The 17,330-nt window shown below is 35.4% G+C and overlaps 1 protein-coding gene across 1 annotated transcript; it reads right to left on the bottom strand.

The window, feature by feature from the left end:
* Positions 1-5,850: 5,850 nt before the first annotated feature.
* On the bottom strand, positions 5,851-8,410 carry LOC127075360 (cold-responsive protein kinase 1). The gene is made up of 7 exons (XM_051016841.1): positions 8,241-8,410; positions 7,881-7,995; positions 7,671-7,786; positions 7,177-7,387; positions 6,846-7,077; positions 6,531-6,681; positions 5,851-6,371 (listed from the first exon to the last, which is right to left on the bottom strand). Exons 2-7 carry the CDS (start codon positions 7,951-7,953, stop codon positions 5,988-5,990), a joined length of 1,167 nt encoding a protein of 388 aa, XP_050872798.1. The 5' UTR covers positions 7,954-7,995; positions 8,241-8,410; the 3' UTR covers positions 5,851-5,987.
* Positions 8,411-17,330: the final 8,920 nt, after the last annotated feature.

Raw genomic sequence — 17,330 nt, 5'->3', positions numbered from 1 at the left:
AATTATCAAATGATCATGTGAATATAATTCATGTAATGCAATGTAGGATTTGGAAACTAGAGGTTAAGAGAAGAAAAATGCAAAAAGAGCCATCCAATTTGGAGCTTTGGTTGAGAAGTTATGTCCATTTGAAGTCCAATGCATACTTTGTTAAGTTTTGATCATATCTCCTTAACCACACATGAGAAATTGGTGATCTTGGACTTTTTGGAAATGGGAGAGAAAAATATACAACTTTCATGTTCAACAAAATTTCATTTGAAGCTTTCTTGATGATGTAATTTGAAGTTGAAGCTAGGCTAAAACCTTTCCATTTTTGGCAAATTTGAATTATAGGTCACTTTCTATTTTTGGAAAGTTTTGACCTGACTTTAAATTCTTCAATGTTGATGTTTGAAATATCAAATTAGACTTGTTTGAACATGAATGAAGTATTTCTAATCACTTCCCACCTCCAAATCCACAGTTGACTTGGCAGTTGACTTTTTATGATTGACAGATGACTTGAGCATTCACTGATGATTCTGAGCCTCAACCACTTGATGAAAGGGCACCAAAATGAAACCCTAGCTTATACAAGCTCAATAAAATCACATGATGACCTCCATCTCATTAAAGACCTCATCTCCTTGCAGAACCCTGACTAGAAGAATGCAACTGATTAGGGTTGACCAGAGGTCAAAACCCTAATCCCAAGGAATCTGATCAGGAATAATGAACCATGATGATGATGGTGTACCATTTCAACCAAGATAATACTCAACCTTCTTGAGGAACCAAGAAACCCTAATTAAAGCACAAACCTCAGATGGTTAGTGATCAATTCATGAGACCCTCAGGCTTGAATCTCTTAGCCTCTCCATCTTCTGAGAAAGACCTAGGAGGATGACTTGCTTATTTCACATGATATGCAAAGATGTAATGCCTAATGCCCTACAAAATGAAATGCAATATGCTAAGCTAGTCCCAAGAGAGGAGGGCAAATTTTGAGGTGTTACAACTGTCGTCATGTGAAGAAGAGTACATAGCTGCTTCTCTCTATGCATGTCTAGCAACGTGGATGGTGAATCTGGTCAAAGAAATTACAGGGAAGAATCATGGAGCAATTACCATGAAGATCGACAACATGTCTGCTATCAATCTGGCGAAGAATTTGATAGCGCATGGACAAAGAAAACACATCAAAATAAGGTTTTATTATCTTCAGAGCAGGTAGCAAAAGCGAAGCTAGACTTGGAACACTGCAAAATTGAGAATAAAATTACAAACATCATGACTAAAGGAGTACAAGTCGAAGTGTTTAAGAAGTTAAGGTCTATGATGAATGTAGATAGCTTAGACACAATGGATTAGGTGTTGTGTTAAATTGTAATTCCTTGTGTCGAAGAAGGTAGTGCTCGACAGAAACAAGGATGTGTCGAAACATGTAGTTTGCGTCGAGTTGTATTAGATGTCGAAGTGTCCAAGCAGGTTGCTTGACAAAAGATTTCGACTTAGACCAAAATAGGTATTTTGGGCCTTTGTAATTTTTGGACTTTAGATTAGGGAGAAAGCTATCTCAATCTTGTAATCACTTGCAGTTGCAAAATAAATGAGATTTTCCACAAGCTATGGGCAGAGAGAGACTCTGCAGAACTCATCTTCTTTCCCAACTTCCGTAAAACCCTAATCTTATTTCTTATTCAATTTTATTTTCTTGTTTTCATCATCATTGTGCAATGATACAATCTTACAACAAAAGTTGGTTGATTCACTCGAGTGAAGAGTGAAGAACAAGTGGGAATTTGATCGATTGATTGAATCTTGTTCATCAAAATTGACTTGGAATTATTCAAAGTTTTGTATTTAAGTCCAAGATGACTAATTTTAATTATTGAAATTGTTTGTTATAGATGTCGCAGACTAAGAATGTTCACATTTTTTAATTTATATTTATAAAAATGTAAATTTATTTAATAATACACAATAAAAACATAAATTTTTACCTTTAAAAAACCTAACATATAAGTTTAAGCCAAAAATAAAAGCTATGAATTATAAATGCTATGAATTATATTATGATGAAAGTTAAATATGGTTGTTATGTTGAAGGTGAAATAACATGATTAAAAACCTTACAAAGCTGAGTGAGGAAACCTAGGAGAATAACTTGATTAATAACTTAGAAAGATAATCTAGGTTATGGAACATGTGTGATACATGTATGAGAAATGATATTCATTCGTACGACGCTTATGTGAGGTCGTGGACGAATTGTTGCCATGATTGAGAATGAGACGCATTGTATGAAACATGCCATGTTATTATTTGTGTATTATGGTGAATGAAGTCACCAGTGATTGATGAATTTTGTTATGGTTCGTGGAACCGATGATTGTGGAACCGATCATGTATTCAGAATGTGTGTTTTCTGTGATGGTACACATCTCTATTGGTATGCTTAGATGAGTAAGCATTGGGATGTGGGACCAATGATTCGAGCCTCAATTGGGTTTGAGCCCCAACCATGGCGGACATGGGGGAAAGGTGGACACCTAAGTGGGTTAGAGTCCCATACGGTGAAAGATACTCAAAGTGGGTTCGAGTCCCATACGAGTGATGATTCTTAAAAGTGGGTTAGAGTCCCATAGGGGAACCTGATATCCACCGTGAAAGTCGAATCATACGAGCATGCATGAACCGGGTCTGGCTTAGACGTAAGTTCGTTCGGGAATTGATGTTTCGTGATCTGAATAATGATCGTGGTTGAGTTATGAGAACTCAGATGCATGTTTCCATACAATTGCGAGATAGTTTCCCCATCGCTCAAGTCTTCGTTCCCTTGTTGACTTTAGTTGGATATGAGTTGAATATTGATTAGAAAACCCTGTAGAGCCGAGTGGACCCATAGGATAGGAGAACTCACTGAGATTATTATCTCATCCCATTATTGTTATTATTTTTCAGGTAATCCTTACAGGTCGAATCTAAGAGAAGCTGTTTATGGATGTTTCAAGGGATGCTGTTTATCATGATCTTCCGCTGTGGAGTTGTGTGCAATGCAGATATTGCACATAGTTCTTAGATTTTTATTGTTTAGGCATTATTGTATAACATGTTCCATTGATGTTTTTAGTTTGGACATGTATATTTATTGATGCCATTAGGCACTTATGTTGGATCAGTACCAATTATTAACACTTGTATGATATTATTCTAGATATAAATTATACGGGTTGTTACAATCATCAAGTTATTGGTGATTGTTGTAAAAAAGGTCCTTTGAATTAGTTTAATTCAAACTCCACCATAGTTTTTGGTGTTGTTGGAAATCAAGGAGGTGGTGTGCTTCTTTGTTGTTGTTAGAAGATTGCGGAGGAAGCCTTGATGTGAGGATTGTACAAAGATCTAGTAATAGTGGAAATCTCTCGTAGAGTGTGAGGGGACTAGATGTACATTTGATTGATAAAGGAAACTAGTATTCATCTGTGTCATTTACTTTTCTACATTTTAATTTTTTGCATACCTTTATTCTAATCAAGTTGAAACACTTGACTTGTTTCCAGAAAAGTAAAAAGAAAATGAACTTGAATAAAAACCAGAAAAATGCAGCACGTCTAATTCACTCCTCCTAGATTGCGCACTCTATACACTTACAACGGTGAATGTCTGTATATAGACAAAGTGAAGATAAACTTTAATGACACAAAAATTTGAATTAAAATAAATGAAAACTATAATAAATGACATTAAACAAAAAGCAGTAAATGACAAGAAAATAGAAGAGTGTTTCATCTAAGGAAACATAAAGACAATAAAGGAAAGAGGCATAGATTCATACATGATTCTCACAAACTGTTTTGCTCTTTGATTCAAGTACTCCAGTTCTATAGAGAAAGATATGAACTTGTGTGGCCTTGATTACAATGTATGAACCTGCTATTTATATAAATTAAATATAACCATATTCGATATCTTATTCCTAAAAAACAGACACATATTTAAAAACATGCAATTTAGTCTTCTGAAAGTACTGCCACATTGTCAGAACTTGTAAGCTACTGCAAATCATCATCCCACGTTCTTAACTGCTCTAGGAGAATAATAATTGTGTGTTCTCCGAAGATAGTTGCTAAAAAACCCTTAGTGCTAAAACCTCTCTCAAGTCTTTGATTTTCAAAAATCTTCTATGTTTTTGAAGTTTGTCGAACGTTTCACCTTCGACATGGTGTTAAGTGATTAATTAGATTTGTTCCTGAGACTCCTCCAAACCATGTTTTAAGATCTGCTCTTGAGATTTTTCCAAACTATGTTTCAAAATCTACTCTTGAGATTCTTACAAACCATGTTTCAGTACGCTAGTCGAAATGTTCCAGTCGACGTATTCATTCCTATCGACTTGTGTCAATAAATATTAACACTTAACATTTTTCCAATGCAACATTCAATTGACTTTTTCTCAAACCGAAGTTTTAGGCTAACAATGTGACAGACTAAAAATGCTCTCATTTTTAACTATATTTATAAAAACGTAAATTTACCTTTCCAATAAAAAATCTAAATTTAAGTTTAAAAAGAATAAAAAAACATAATATTTAAAAAAGATATATAAAAAAATCTTAAAATTAGTATTAATTTTTTTTGTTATTATATTAACTAAATTATGAATAATTATATAAGAGAATAATATTAGTAGAAAATATCTTGATGTAATGATACAATTGTAATAAGTAAACACTAAGGGTGTGTTTGGTACGAGGTAAATGGATGGGCGGGATATTTTGAATTAAATGTATTTGTTCTAAAATTTATGAGGGGAGGGGAGGGAAGCAAATCCCCTCTCAAAAACACACCTTTTGCAACCCCAAATCGAGGGATTTGGAGGGGGAAGGAGAGGAGATCTGAACTTTAATAATTAAAAAATTATTACATTTACTAAAACATCATCAATTTTATTTTATAGTATTTCAATATTATTCATTTTCATCCCTTTACTCTTTTTTTGTGGTTATGATTTGTTGCTTCCATCAAATTATTAATTATTCTCCATCTTCAAATTATTTTTCGTATTTTTGTTATTTAATATAAATTATAAAAAAAAATTATAATTTTTTTTTTATGTTTGTTAGGGTTCGTTATTCTTTATTTGGTATCCTATTTTTTTTTTATATCAAATTTTAAACCATTTATTTTATATTTTTGTCTATTAAATTAATATATATATAATTTAATAATAAATTATTTTATGTATTTTATAAGATCATAAGGATAAAAATATAAATTATTAATAAAATTTCTCCCTTCCTCTTGTGAATCAGACCTAATTTTAATTAAAATTCCTCTCATCCCTTACCCGCTCCTTTCCTCTTTACCAAACATATATATAATTAAAAAAATTCTCTCATTTCTCATGCCCTCCCATTCCCTTCCCTTCATTAAAATCCCTCTTCCTCGCTCCCTCTTATTTGAATCTAATGGACCATAATAAAAACTATTATAATTTTAAATTTTAAAATATACCCCTACAATACACGGAATAATGATCAAGTTTATCTTAAAAGATAGAAAGTCTTTTTCTTTGGTCTGTCACATTCGTCAGAGCTTAGGAAAGTAAAAGAAATATAGATGCATCCATGAAAGTCGCGAGGCAAACAGATTCGCGGATGGATTGGCAAAAATAGGTGCTAAGCACACTTTAGGCATATTTTTCATTCATATCTTAGAGAGTTGCAAACTTTGTATTTTGAGGATAGGAAGACTATTTCCATGAGGAGATTTTCTCCTGGGTAGTTCCCTGGCTTCGGCCCTCTCATACACGGTAAAAAAAAGTTAGATAGAAAATCAATATCAAATATATTTATACACAAAAAATTAGCTACAATCATATCCAAAATGTAAACATTAGTGCTTGTAAAAAAATATGGGTAACACATATATATGATACAAAATTCTATTCATAATTACAAGAAAGAAAACACAAGGTTTACCTAATACCACTCAAATTCTAATTAATTGGTTCGATCACAAATAGCAGTGAAACACATGGTAGCAAAAGAGGTTTTTGATGAAGATGAATCATCTTGCTTCCTTGAATTAGCCAACAAAGAAGTACATGTACTTTTAACTTCACCCTTGCATCTTTTATCCTCTAGGTCATTGGCATCTACAAATTCAAATATTAAGCCTGGTTTTATTATATGATCCTCATTCACATCTTTTTCACCAATAAGCATTTTAAGCACAGTGGACATAGAAGGCCGGAGCTGAGGAGAATCCTGTGTGCAAAGAAGACCAATCTTGCAAAATTTGACTGCCTCCTCAACACTGAAGTCCTCTTCTAGAAAAGAATCAACCAATGTTTTTAGCTCCCCTTTCTCATACAAATCCCATGCCTTCATCACACATTAGTATATCAACATTATAGACTTAACATTTCTCTGTATCTGTTATTTGTGAGCAAGAAAATAACAGAACAGAAAGAAGGACATATGTCAATCTGAAGCAATATTTAGTTATTCTTATTCAATATTTGCACAAAGAAAGATACTTACCCTGGTAAGAAGATATTGTTCTTTAACAGGTAAACGTCTATTTGTGTTGGGTCTCCCACTAACAATTTCTAACAGTAACACTCCAAAACTATAGATGTCCGATTTTCTTGTCACTTGATTTCGTATTGCATACTCAGGTGCCACATAACCACTATAAAATCAAACAATAGTAGGAAGAATATCAGGTTAGTGAAATCAATTTTTTCCCTCGAATCTAACAGGCCTAACAAGCTTTAATTTCCTAAATCTGGCATTTATTGGTATTAACTAACTAAAAAACTATCCAACTACTAAAGAAAGAAAATGTGAACTTACGCAGTTCCAGCAACCCTTGTACTAATATGTGTCAAGTTTGGAGAAATGAGCTTTGCAAGGCCAAAATCGGAAATTTTGGGTCTGAGATCTGTGTCAAGTAATACATTGCTGGCTTTTATATCTCTATGAATGATATGTGGCTGAACCTCTCCGTGAAGGAATGCAAGCCCTCGAGCAACACCTACGCAAATGTTGTGCCTTACATCCCAACTGAATTTGATGTTACTATGACCTGAACAATAAACTCCCCACGAGGACTAATTCATTATTAGGATAGTTTACTTACTTCATAACACAACAATAACATTATAATTTATAAGAAATCACTTGCCAAGAAGTGTTTGTGCTAGGCTGTTGTTCTCAAGATAGCCATATACCAAAATCCTATGATTGTTTTCCACACAGCATCCATACAACTTCACTAGATTTTCATGCTCTATACTAGAAATCACCTTGATTTCTGTCAAAAACTCCTGGACCCCTTGTTTTGATTCGGCTGATAAAACCTTTATAGCTACCAGACAACCATCTCTCAACTTTCCCTGTAAAGTTGAGGGTGTTATAAGTCACTAAACATGGGACATTTTTTTTTGTCAAAATTGTTGATTTATTAATATTTAACAACTGGTTTACATTAATACATAAATATAAATAAATATTGACAGCCAGAGATTGAGTCCTAGACCAGAAGTTTATACTTGTTTAACTCAACTCGTAAATACGAGTTGGACTGCCTCACGTCCTCATCCACTCACTAAACAATAAACATTGAAAAAAAGCAGAAATAGATTTCTTTGTGAATTTCATACTAGTGCCATCAATCACCTTATAGACAGATCCAAAACCTCCCTGCCCTATCTTGTTTGCAAGACTAAACCCTGTAGTGGCGATTCGCAGTTCCTTGTAAGTGTAAATTTTGACATTGTGAAGTTCTGAAATATCTGTTGCAACAAGCATCAACATTTTGAATATATCTATCTACCAATAAAAGCATCAATTGAATTGAATATAATCAAAATTTAGGTCACAGTTTACCTATATCGGTTCCGGCGAATCGTGTGGCTGAGGAAGACCTTATTTTTCTGAAAAGATGAGAGCAACAAGTCATGAGAGTAACTCCGGTGCTCCAATTGATGAATCAAACTTACCACTGTGAAACAGATATATGAGAATCAACATATAATAACAAAGATCAAATATTGAATAATTCCAAATTACTATTATAATAATAATTGAAGTATGAAACTATAATATTAGTTATTATAGCCAATACGCCAATCAAAGTCAAACTTAATAGTTCTTTTAACAGGGTCAACTTTGACGTGGAGTATATCTCAGTAATTCGGAACATTACAACTGTGAAATGTGAAATATGGATCAAAGTGATAAACACACCTTTTAGAAATGGAAGCGGAAATATAGCCACTGCTCCGGCGTAGAGGTGCAACGAAATGAAGATGAGTTGGATGGGTTATCGAGGTGAGAGTTGTAATAAAAAGTACGGTGAAATATAAGAAAGAGACAATAACGAGAGAAGTTGGGAAGAATGTGTAAGATCGGTAGAATGTTTTATAGACGGAGAATTAAAATCAAAATTATAATACTTGTTCTTATAAAAATAACGGTTAGGTTGAAAAGTTAGATTATGATTTATAATTTATTATTAATGGTTGATAATTAATAATTTATAGTATATAATTGATGATTTATAATTGATAAATTAATTGAAATATTTAATAAAATTAATAATTTAATTAATTAATTAATTAAAATAATATAAAAGATATTTAATATATAATTATTTTATTTTAAATTATAATCAATTATAAAAGAATAGTAATGGATTTCAATTAAAATAATAAAGACAAAGGTGAAAGAAAAAATATAAATCATAAGTTATAAATCCTATTTAAAATAGCATCTAAAAAATAAATTATAAATTAATAAAATAAACTATAAATTCGTAATAAAAAGACCGTTATAAAACAGTTCTTTTATTATTATATGAGTTTATAAACTATAAGATATAAGCTCAAAAAATATCATGTTAAAAAGAGTCTTAATAAAAAATTAAATGTTTAAGTTTCTTTACTCACACTTCAAAAATATTGTATTAAATTTAATAATAATTCTAAAATTTCTATTTTTAATTTTTTTTAAGTATTCTTGTCACCTAATTTCAGTAGCGTTGTATTTGAAACAAATGGATGCTCTACAAGGATTTGCGTATGAAAATAAAATGGACCAAGTTGAGTAATATGATTTGAAAGATCTTTGCACAAAAATAGTTAAAGAGCATAGACTGTTTTCTCTATTGCATCAACGCTTCTATTGGTGTACGAGGACTTAGGGTATGATCATAAAGTGGTCAATAGTGGTGGGGTGGTTATCATATAAAGCCATTGTCACCGGTGAAAAGACCATGAAGATCCATCTGGAAAAGATCATACTCAAGACGAAGAGAATAATGAGAACAATACCAATGGAGGTTTGCAAGTAGAAGAAAGAAAATTTGGAGAGTATGAGTGTCCTGAATTCATACGATCAGAGAATGAATAAAGACGGATTGTAAAGCCATGAAGGAAATGAGTCATTGTAAAAATGCTAGGAAGAAGAATTGGCTACAAAACGCTGGAAAACAGACTCCAACAAATGTGGGCAAGAAAATGAGTGATAAACATAGTTGGTATGGGACAAGAATATTACTTAGTAATATTTACCGACGAAGAAGATCAATACATAACTATGATGGAATATGATTTGAAAGATCTTTGCACAAAAATAGTTAAAGAGCATAGATTGTTTTCTCTATTGCATCAACACTTCTATTGGTGTACGAGGACTTAGGGTATGATCATAAAGTGGTCAATAGTGGTGGGGTGGTTATCATATAAATCCATTGTCACCGGTGAAAAGACCATGAAGATCCATCTGGAAAAGATCATACTCAAGACGAAGAGAATAATGAGAACAATACCAATGGAGGTTTGCAAGTAGAAGAAAGAAAATTTGGAGAGTATGAATGTCATGAATTCATACGATCAGAGAATGAATAAAGAAGGATTGTAAAGCCATGAAGGAAATGAGTCATTGTAAAAATGCTAGGAAGAAGAATTGGCTACAAAGCACTGGAAAACAGACTCTAACAAATGTGGGCAAGAAAATGAGTGATAAACATAGTTGGTATGGGACAAGAATATTACTTAGTAATATTTACCAACGAAGAAGATCAATACATAACTATGATGGAAAGGTCATGGTTAATATATGATCATTATCTCTTAGTGAGATAATATAATGCAAAATTTTGTCCTGCTAGTGATAATATTGAACAATTTGATGTGTGGGCTTAGATATATAGTTTACCAATTGAATATTATAATGATAGAGTATTAACATTCATTGGTGAAAAATAGACAACTTGGTTAAGATGAATATGAACACTCTCAAGAGAGAGAGAGACAGAGAGAGAGAGAGAGAGAGAGGATATGCAAGACTATGCATTCACGTAGGCATGGCCCCCAAACAATTCTCGGTTGAGGAGATGGACTATCGTTAAGACATCCTAAAAGAATAGACAATGAGTCCAAGGAGAAATATGATTGATCTTAAAAAGATGGTATATATTGATTGAATGAAGAATGATTGATTGATAAATAAGATGACAATAGATAGGGTAGCAATAGATAAGGTAGATTGATAAATAAGATAGCTCGCGAAGAAACTGGGTTCTCCTGCCTACGTATCCTTATGGTGCAATAAGGAAATCAGAGCTTTCGTAGTTCAGCCCACTAGGGATGAAAGCAAGAATGATTGGAGGCAAAAGAATGATAGAATGATTAATTGAAATGTTTAGAATGGAGGATGAATAAACTTGATAGTTATTTGATAAGAATCACACTAAAGCCTATGAGTAAAGGTGGATACAATAAGCAACGAGCCAAATGTATTGCACCCAAAGATATCCAAAATGAGTGTAGGAAAGCTCCAGTCTCATTCCTTCTTTGCTACTTAAGGCTCATGGCATGTAACTCTCGTCTTAACTTTCAAGCGGAGAGAGAAGAGTCTTTGTTGTTGTTTCTTATGTTGATGAAGACCTTATCAATCGTTCGATTCGAATTGCACTAAAGTCTATGAATATAGGTGAATACGATGAGCGTTGGGTCATTCTTCCCATACCCAAAGATATTCAGAATGGGGGTAGAAATTCTCCAGTCTCACTCCTTCTCTATTGCTTAAGGCTCGTGCCACACAATTCCAACTTTGATTTAACAAGCTTTTGCAGTTTCCACCTTTGAAGCATTTGTATAATCCCCTGCTTGGTATGACTGAGGATGCCTTGATCGAGAATCTGACTTGAGGCTTCGAGCTCCACAGCTTACAGGGAAAGTCTTATTAAGTGACAAAGGGTCTTTTGGTCACTCAAATTAGACTGTGGGATTATACAAGTTCAAAGGATTTAATTGGTCAAACTTGCTTTTGATCAACTTAATCATGGGTTTATTTTGATTGGGATGACTATGTTAGCACATAATCTAATGGTTAGAATTAATCACACTAATCTAAGGGATCCTGTCATGATTAGTCAAAAATTCGATTAAAAGCCTATATTAAAGAATTCCTAAGGGAACATGTTATTGTTGAGAATTTGGATTAAAATTCTAAGTTCAAGTTCTAGTTCTAAGGGAACATGTTATAGTTAGTCAAAATCTATGTTGGAAAAATCCTAAGGGAACATGTTAATGTTGATACTTTGGATTAAAATTCTAAGTTATATTTTATCCCTAAAGGAGCATGTGATTATATGAGTAAAATGTCGAAAATTACCCCTAAAGGGTAAAATGGTCTTTTGACAATTTTATCGAATCTAAAATTCTGATTATGAAAATTCTAGTTGAACTCCTAATTGATATAATTAACCTAAATTCTATCAATCAAAGTTATCTAAGTAACAAAACAAATGAAAACAAATACAAATAAAATAGGAGGGTATTTGCAAAATAGAGGGTGCAGGCCCGGTTCGGATGCATGCTGGAAAAAGAGAGCAAAACAGGGTCCAAATATGTGGGCTTCAGTTTCCAAAGCCCAATGCAGAACAATTCTTTTCATCCAGGGGGTGTAGCAGAAAAAATTAGATTGAGGTAGTATTGCATTGGGCTTGGAGTGTGACAAGCCCAAACAGAAATAAGCCCAAAGATTGGGAGCTGGCTTGGAAAAAACCAGAAAAATTTGAATGTACGTTCGTTCCCTTTCCAAGGCTGCTCAGACTGCCAGCGCCAGAGCTCCACCGCGGGCCACCGCACCGGAAATTGCTTCCTGCGACGGTGGCTACTAGAAATGAACATCGGAACCACTTCCACCTTCGTCTCTATCTCCTGAACAAGAAACCACTCTCCAAATTCTCTAATTCCTGGCCTAAATTCAATAATTAGACCAAATCCTCAAGAATCCCTAAAAACTTAAATCTAAAATACTCCTCCATTAACAAGATTCGGAGCTCCTCGTGATACGGGTTTGCAATAATATGGTGTACGGTTCAGTATAGCAACCGAAAATGCAATGAAAAAGGGACCTACCTCCGAAGCTGAGAATTGCTCCGGCAAGTGTTGATCGGAGAAGATGAAGATGGAAAATCACTTGTACAAATAGGTAAGATATTTCCTTTGCTTCTAGTTTACCGGTTCTCCAATTCTTCTTCTTTAAAAATATTATAGTGTGATGAGGTTAAGCTCACTCTTCTTGAAGCTTCAATGTGAAGCTTCAATGGAGTTTTGGAAATTGAGCTTTGAGTGTGAGAGAGGGAGGATTCATAAATGATCGCAGAGAATTAAAGGTGATGATTGCAAAAAGTGTAGAATGTGTAGAGAGTAGTGAAGACTTCAAATGATGATGAAGATGAGATTTATAGTGATTAGGCTTGGGATTAATGAGGCTTGGAGTTAGGCTTAGAGTTAGTTAAATGAGGTCTGGAGTTAGTTGGGATGAACTCAGTGAGTTTAGGTAGTTAACTCACTGAGTTGGAAGTTAGTTAACTGGAATATGTTCAAATGGTGGTTTTATGATTGGCTAGTACAGGTTAAAATTTGAATGAAATTAGGCCTGGATGTTAGCTAATGACATGCTATTTATTTGATTTAGGTGTGGGTGACTTGCATCTGTAGGTTACCAATTGTGTAGTTATGTTGTGTAGCCTATGATTTTGGATTTGTCTATGATTGTGCAAGTTGAAGTGTTTGTGAATTTTGCTGCACTTGTTTCGCTGCAGATTTACTGTGTTCATAATGTATGTGGTTGAAGCTTGATGAAGTACCGAACCTTGGAGTGTTGTCGAGTGCTCACGGTTTTTTCGGTGTTTATGCAGGTGTGCATTTGTCATGAATCGTAAGCTTTGGCTATCTTCAATGATGAGAGTTCAAGTTTCAACCCAAAAGCCCCAATCTTACAGCAGTGCAAAATTCCTGCAAAACGAGCTATGAGTCAACTCAAACAGGGAATGAGTCGACTCAAACAGAGTCTTTCCCATGGTCGAGTCGACCTAAGATTCGACCTGTCCGGACCCGCGGTGAAATGATTCAAAGGAAAACTGGAAATGAGTCGACGCAAGGAGCGAATGAGTCGACTCAATTAGGATTTCCCAGAATTGAGTCAACCCAGGGGTCGACACGTTTGGACCCAAAGGGGCAAGGTTCAAGAAAGAAGGGGAATGAGTCAACGCAAGAAGTGAGTGAGTCGACTCACTCAAGTTTCTCAGAACTGAGTCGACCTTTGGGTCGACCTGTTCGGACCCGAGGGTTTTGCACCGAGTCATGAGTCGACTCGTAGAGTAAAAACACCCAAAAATGAGTTTTTGTAATGTATTACACCTTTTTTGCACCCTTTTTTGCATGTAATGAATATTTTAGGGACGGAAATGAAAGGAAATGGCCTATTGAATGAAAATGAATCGACTTAATACATGAACATGACCATAAACCCAAAATCAAGATCTATAACTAATACATGAAAGCGGGGAACGTGACCCTATGGACCAAGCAATATTGGTATGACGATGATCAAGTGAATGAATGAAGGTAGATGAAAGTCAGGAGACCAAGGACTTGGATTATGACCAATTGACTCAGGCACTAATGGGAAAAAATGAATGGACCAAGCACAGGATGCTGAATGCGACACACTGAGTGAGAGATCACACGATATTAGGTTTTCCAACATCACCAGATGAAAAGTCGAGCCGTGGGGCCTATCAGGACACATCTTTCTTGCTTAAGGTCCAGGTCTTTGAATCAATCCGGATATTTCTCAAACAAAACCAAGGTTCTATAATCCCCATCCCTAGGTCTTGGAGGCCTCTGTGTCTTGGTGCAAGTCCAAACCAAGCATTCCCAGTCATTGTACAAACAAGCCAAAACCCTGCGAGCCAAACACTTGAAATCCATGGCAATGAATAGTGCTTATGGATGAGTTATTAATGCATGAAAATGAATCCTAGTCAAATGGTTAGATGGAGATGTGAAGAAAAGGGGAGGGAAAATTTTGGGGTACAACAACTCCCTCTGAGTTTTTAGACTATCAAAATTCTCCATCTTGAGTACCGAGTGAGGTTTGCAAGCCCCCCTAAGTACAAGACTTAAAATTTTGATTTCATGAAACTCTTTTGATAAATAACCTTTTCTTCAGAGTCATTATCTTTAACTTCTTCATAATTGTTAATGTTAACACACTCTTTAGAATAATAATGTTTGCTATAAAAATGATCAAAATCATTATGCTTCTCCCCTTTGTCATCAATAAAAAAGAATATGATAGAACGAGAATAAAAAACTCGTATAAACTGAATTGAAGGATAACAACATTGATAGAGTCACGCAAAAAAAATTAAAACAAGATTTCATGGTTGGATGGAAGTCTGGAAAGGATTGTTGACAGCATATTCTGAATTTGATTGTTGGTCTCTTCTTAGAGATCCAGCCTGGGCCTTACCACTTCATTCTCTTTCTTCAACTCTTCTAGAGTTTTCAGAATTATGGGAATAACAGCTGTCGCATAACGCGAAAAACCGGCGGGAAACAAGAACAACAGAGCCGCCACCGTGCGTTATTTATCCCAAAAGAGGGAAAGGAAACGCTCAGAGTAAACCTGGAAAGAACATGGTCTCGCGACCAAAGAGAATGGGATCGGGAGTCGGTTATGCGAAGGGAAGGTATTAGCACCCCTACGCATCTGTCGTACTCGACGGGATCCACGCACAAAAGGAAGGAAAATGGTTGCTAAACGCTGCTCAAATAAACACACACTGGCTGAAAGAGACACAAGAAAACAAATAAGACTGACTCGGCAGGATATCGCATCCTGGGCCTACTTAGTCTATCAGGCATAGACATCAGAGTCTAAGTAGTTCGGAGTGGGGGAAACACATGCTCGCTAGGATATCGCATCCTATGCATACGTATCTTCTTGGACGAAGAAGAATCAGAGCATTCGTAGCTCGGCTCACGCACACAAACAAAACAACACAGGAAATCAACTACCAATCGCTGGGCTTACGTCAAACTCCACACAAAAATGGGCAAACATGGAACCCGAACGCCAATCGCTGGACTTACATCAGCTTCCGAACCAAACACACCCACACTGGAAACCAGATGCCACTTGATGGACTTATACCGGACTCCAAGCACACGACAAGAGGATACGGAATGCCAATCGCTGGTCTTACATCCATCTCCTAACACACACAAAGACAAAACAAAAAGGGCGCCCGGAGAGATCAGCTCATCTCCTGCCTACGTACCTCATCTGGTATGAGGATCAGGGCGACGTAGTTCCCCTACGAAGGGACAAAGGACTAGCCTAACCAGATAACAGAGGGAGACACAACTAGGGAGACTACGACTCGAGCCTAGATGTTATCATGCAAAATCATCCCTAAGTTAAGGTTTCTAGCTAACTTGCACAGGAAGCAAGCTATCCTAAACATGACTTGCACAGGGAGCAAGCCAAACTAAACCTAACTTGCACAGGAAGCAAGCTAAAGCAAACACACAAGCACAAATAGCACACACTATATGCAATCAATGGGCTCAATCAAGGTTAGGTTTTAGTCGAGGGGTCATATCAACCTCAACAAACAAACCACTGTAATAGGGTAATGTTAGCTCTTAACCCTAACATTGAGAGTTAGGGTGAAGCTGATGAAAGGTGAGTGAAGATGAGACTTCACAGCTCTTATCCCTGGCCTGGGAGAGCTTAAGACAAGAATGTGTGGGTTCAGAAGGTGGGAACCCTTCTACACATGTGACACTGACTCAATGCACAATGATCTTGGGTTAATATCTGCAATGCGTCAACACGGTGGTGTGAGCAAAGCAGATGACACACAGAATAGCAGGGGATGGATTGCACATCCCTTATATCCGCCAATGCCTCTTCACTTAGGAGGTCTTTGAATACGTACAAGGACAAATGTAAACAAACACAAACATTGCCTCTTAAGGAGGACTTCAGACAGGTGCCTGGCCAAGTAACAGGCCAGGTCTTCCAGACTACATGGAGTTAGGATGTTATACCTCAATGCAAATGCTCTTAAGCAAAGCAAAGCAAGTTCTCAATAGAACTAAAGCAACTAATGTACCTGAAATCAATCAAATACAATCAGTACTCAGATAAACCAACATTAAACAGCAAATGGTCAACAGTTAATTATACACAGTCAAACACAAGTCAATGCACAAAGGTGCAAGCTTTAAGGCACAAGACCAAGTTTTAAAACCTACAAAACAAACCAATGATTAGTCATAAACAATCAAGAAAGCAACTCCAAATGAGGCACACCATCAGGCATAAGCATTTGTGCTATTAACCTAAAACACAACTCAAAAGTGAGAGCACAAACCACTAGTCCAAGACTAGGGTCAAAATGAGATCAAATCATCAAAACAGAACATGAAACTTATCCAATATCAAGATCAAACAATTAAAAATCAAACCCAATTGGTCCCATGTTCATATCATTCATCATTATCATTTCATGATCAAAATAGCACAAAGCATGCAAATAAGAGCTCATAGAAGTCAACATAATGATTCAACTCAAATCCAATCACAAACATTTCAAAAAATCCTCAAATAATTCATGGTCAAACATCATCCATAACATGATAAGCATACCAAATTTCAGCTCATTTGGATCAAGGGAAGTAGGTCAATGAAAATCAGAAATTCAAAGCAAGTTCAAGCAAACTCATACAAAGCATCAAAACATGCACCAACTTCAATTAATCATAAAACAGAAACAACACATGATAAATGAATGGGACTAAAACCATGACAAACTTTAAGATGTCTACAATTCACATGTCAAATTTCAAGTCCATCCAATTAAGCATTAGAATTTCACAAATCAAATGAAATCATGTGTCACAAGAAGTTCACATTTGGTCAAACAGGGGAGAAATTATCAAATAAATAGGAAATGAATTCAAAAAA

This window comes from Lathyrus oleraceus, chromosome 4 (assembly GCF_024323335.1).
Source record: "Lathyrus oleraceus cultivar Zhongwan6 chromosome 4, CAAS_Psat_ZW6_1.0, whole genome shotgun sequence".
NCBI classification, from domain to species: domain Eukaryota; kingdom Viridiplantae; phylum Streptophyta; class Magnoliopsida; order Fabales; family Fabaceae; genus Lathyrus; species Lathyrus oleraceus.
The sequence above is the reverse complement of the archived record's forward strand: the minus strand, read 5'-3'. Positions and strand labels throughout refer to the sequence as shown.

Excerpts from the sequence above, each read along its gene's own strand:
- LOC127075360 (XM_051016841.1), bottom strand. The coding sequence starts at position 7,953 with ATGACTTGTTGCTCTCATCTTTTCAGAAAAATAAGGTCTTCCTCAGCC. Across the intron at positions 7,787-7,880 it reads ATTCGCCGGAACCGATATAG|ATATTTCAGAACTTCACAAT; the intron begins GTAAACTGTGAC and ends TTGTTGCAACAG. Across the intron at positions 7,388-7,670 it reads GTTTTGGATCTGTCTATAAG|GGAAAGTTGAGAGATGGTTG; the intron begins GTGATTGATGGC and ends TCAACTTTACAG.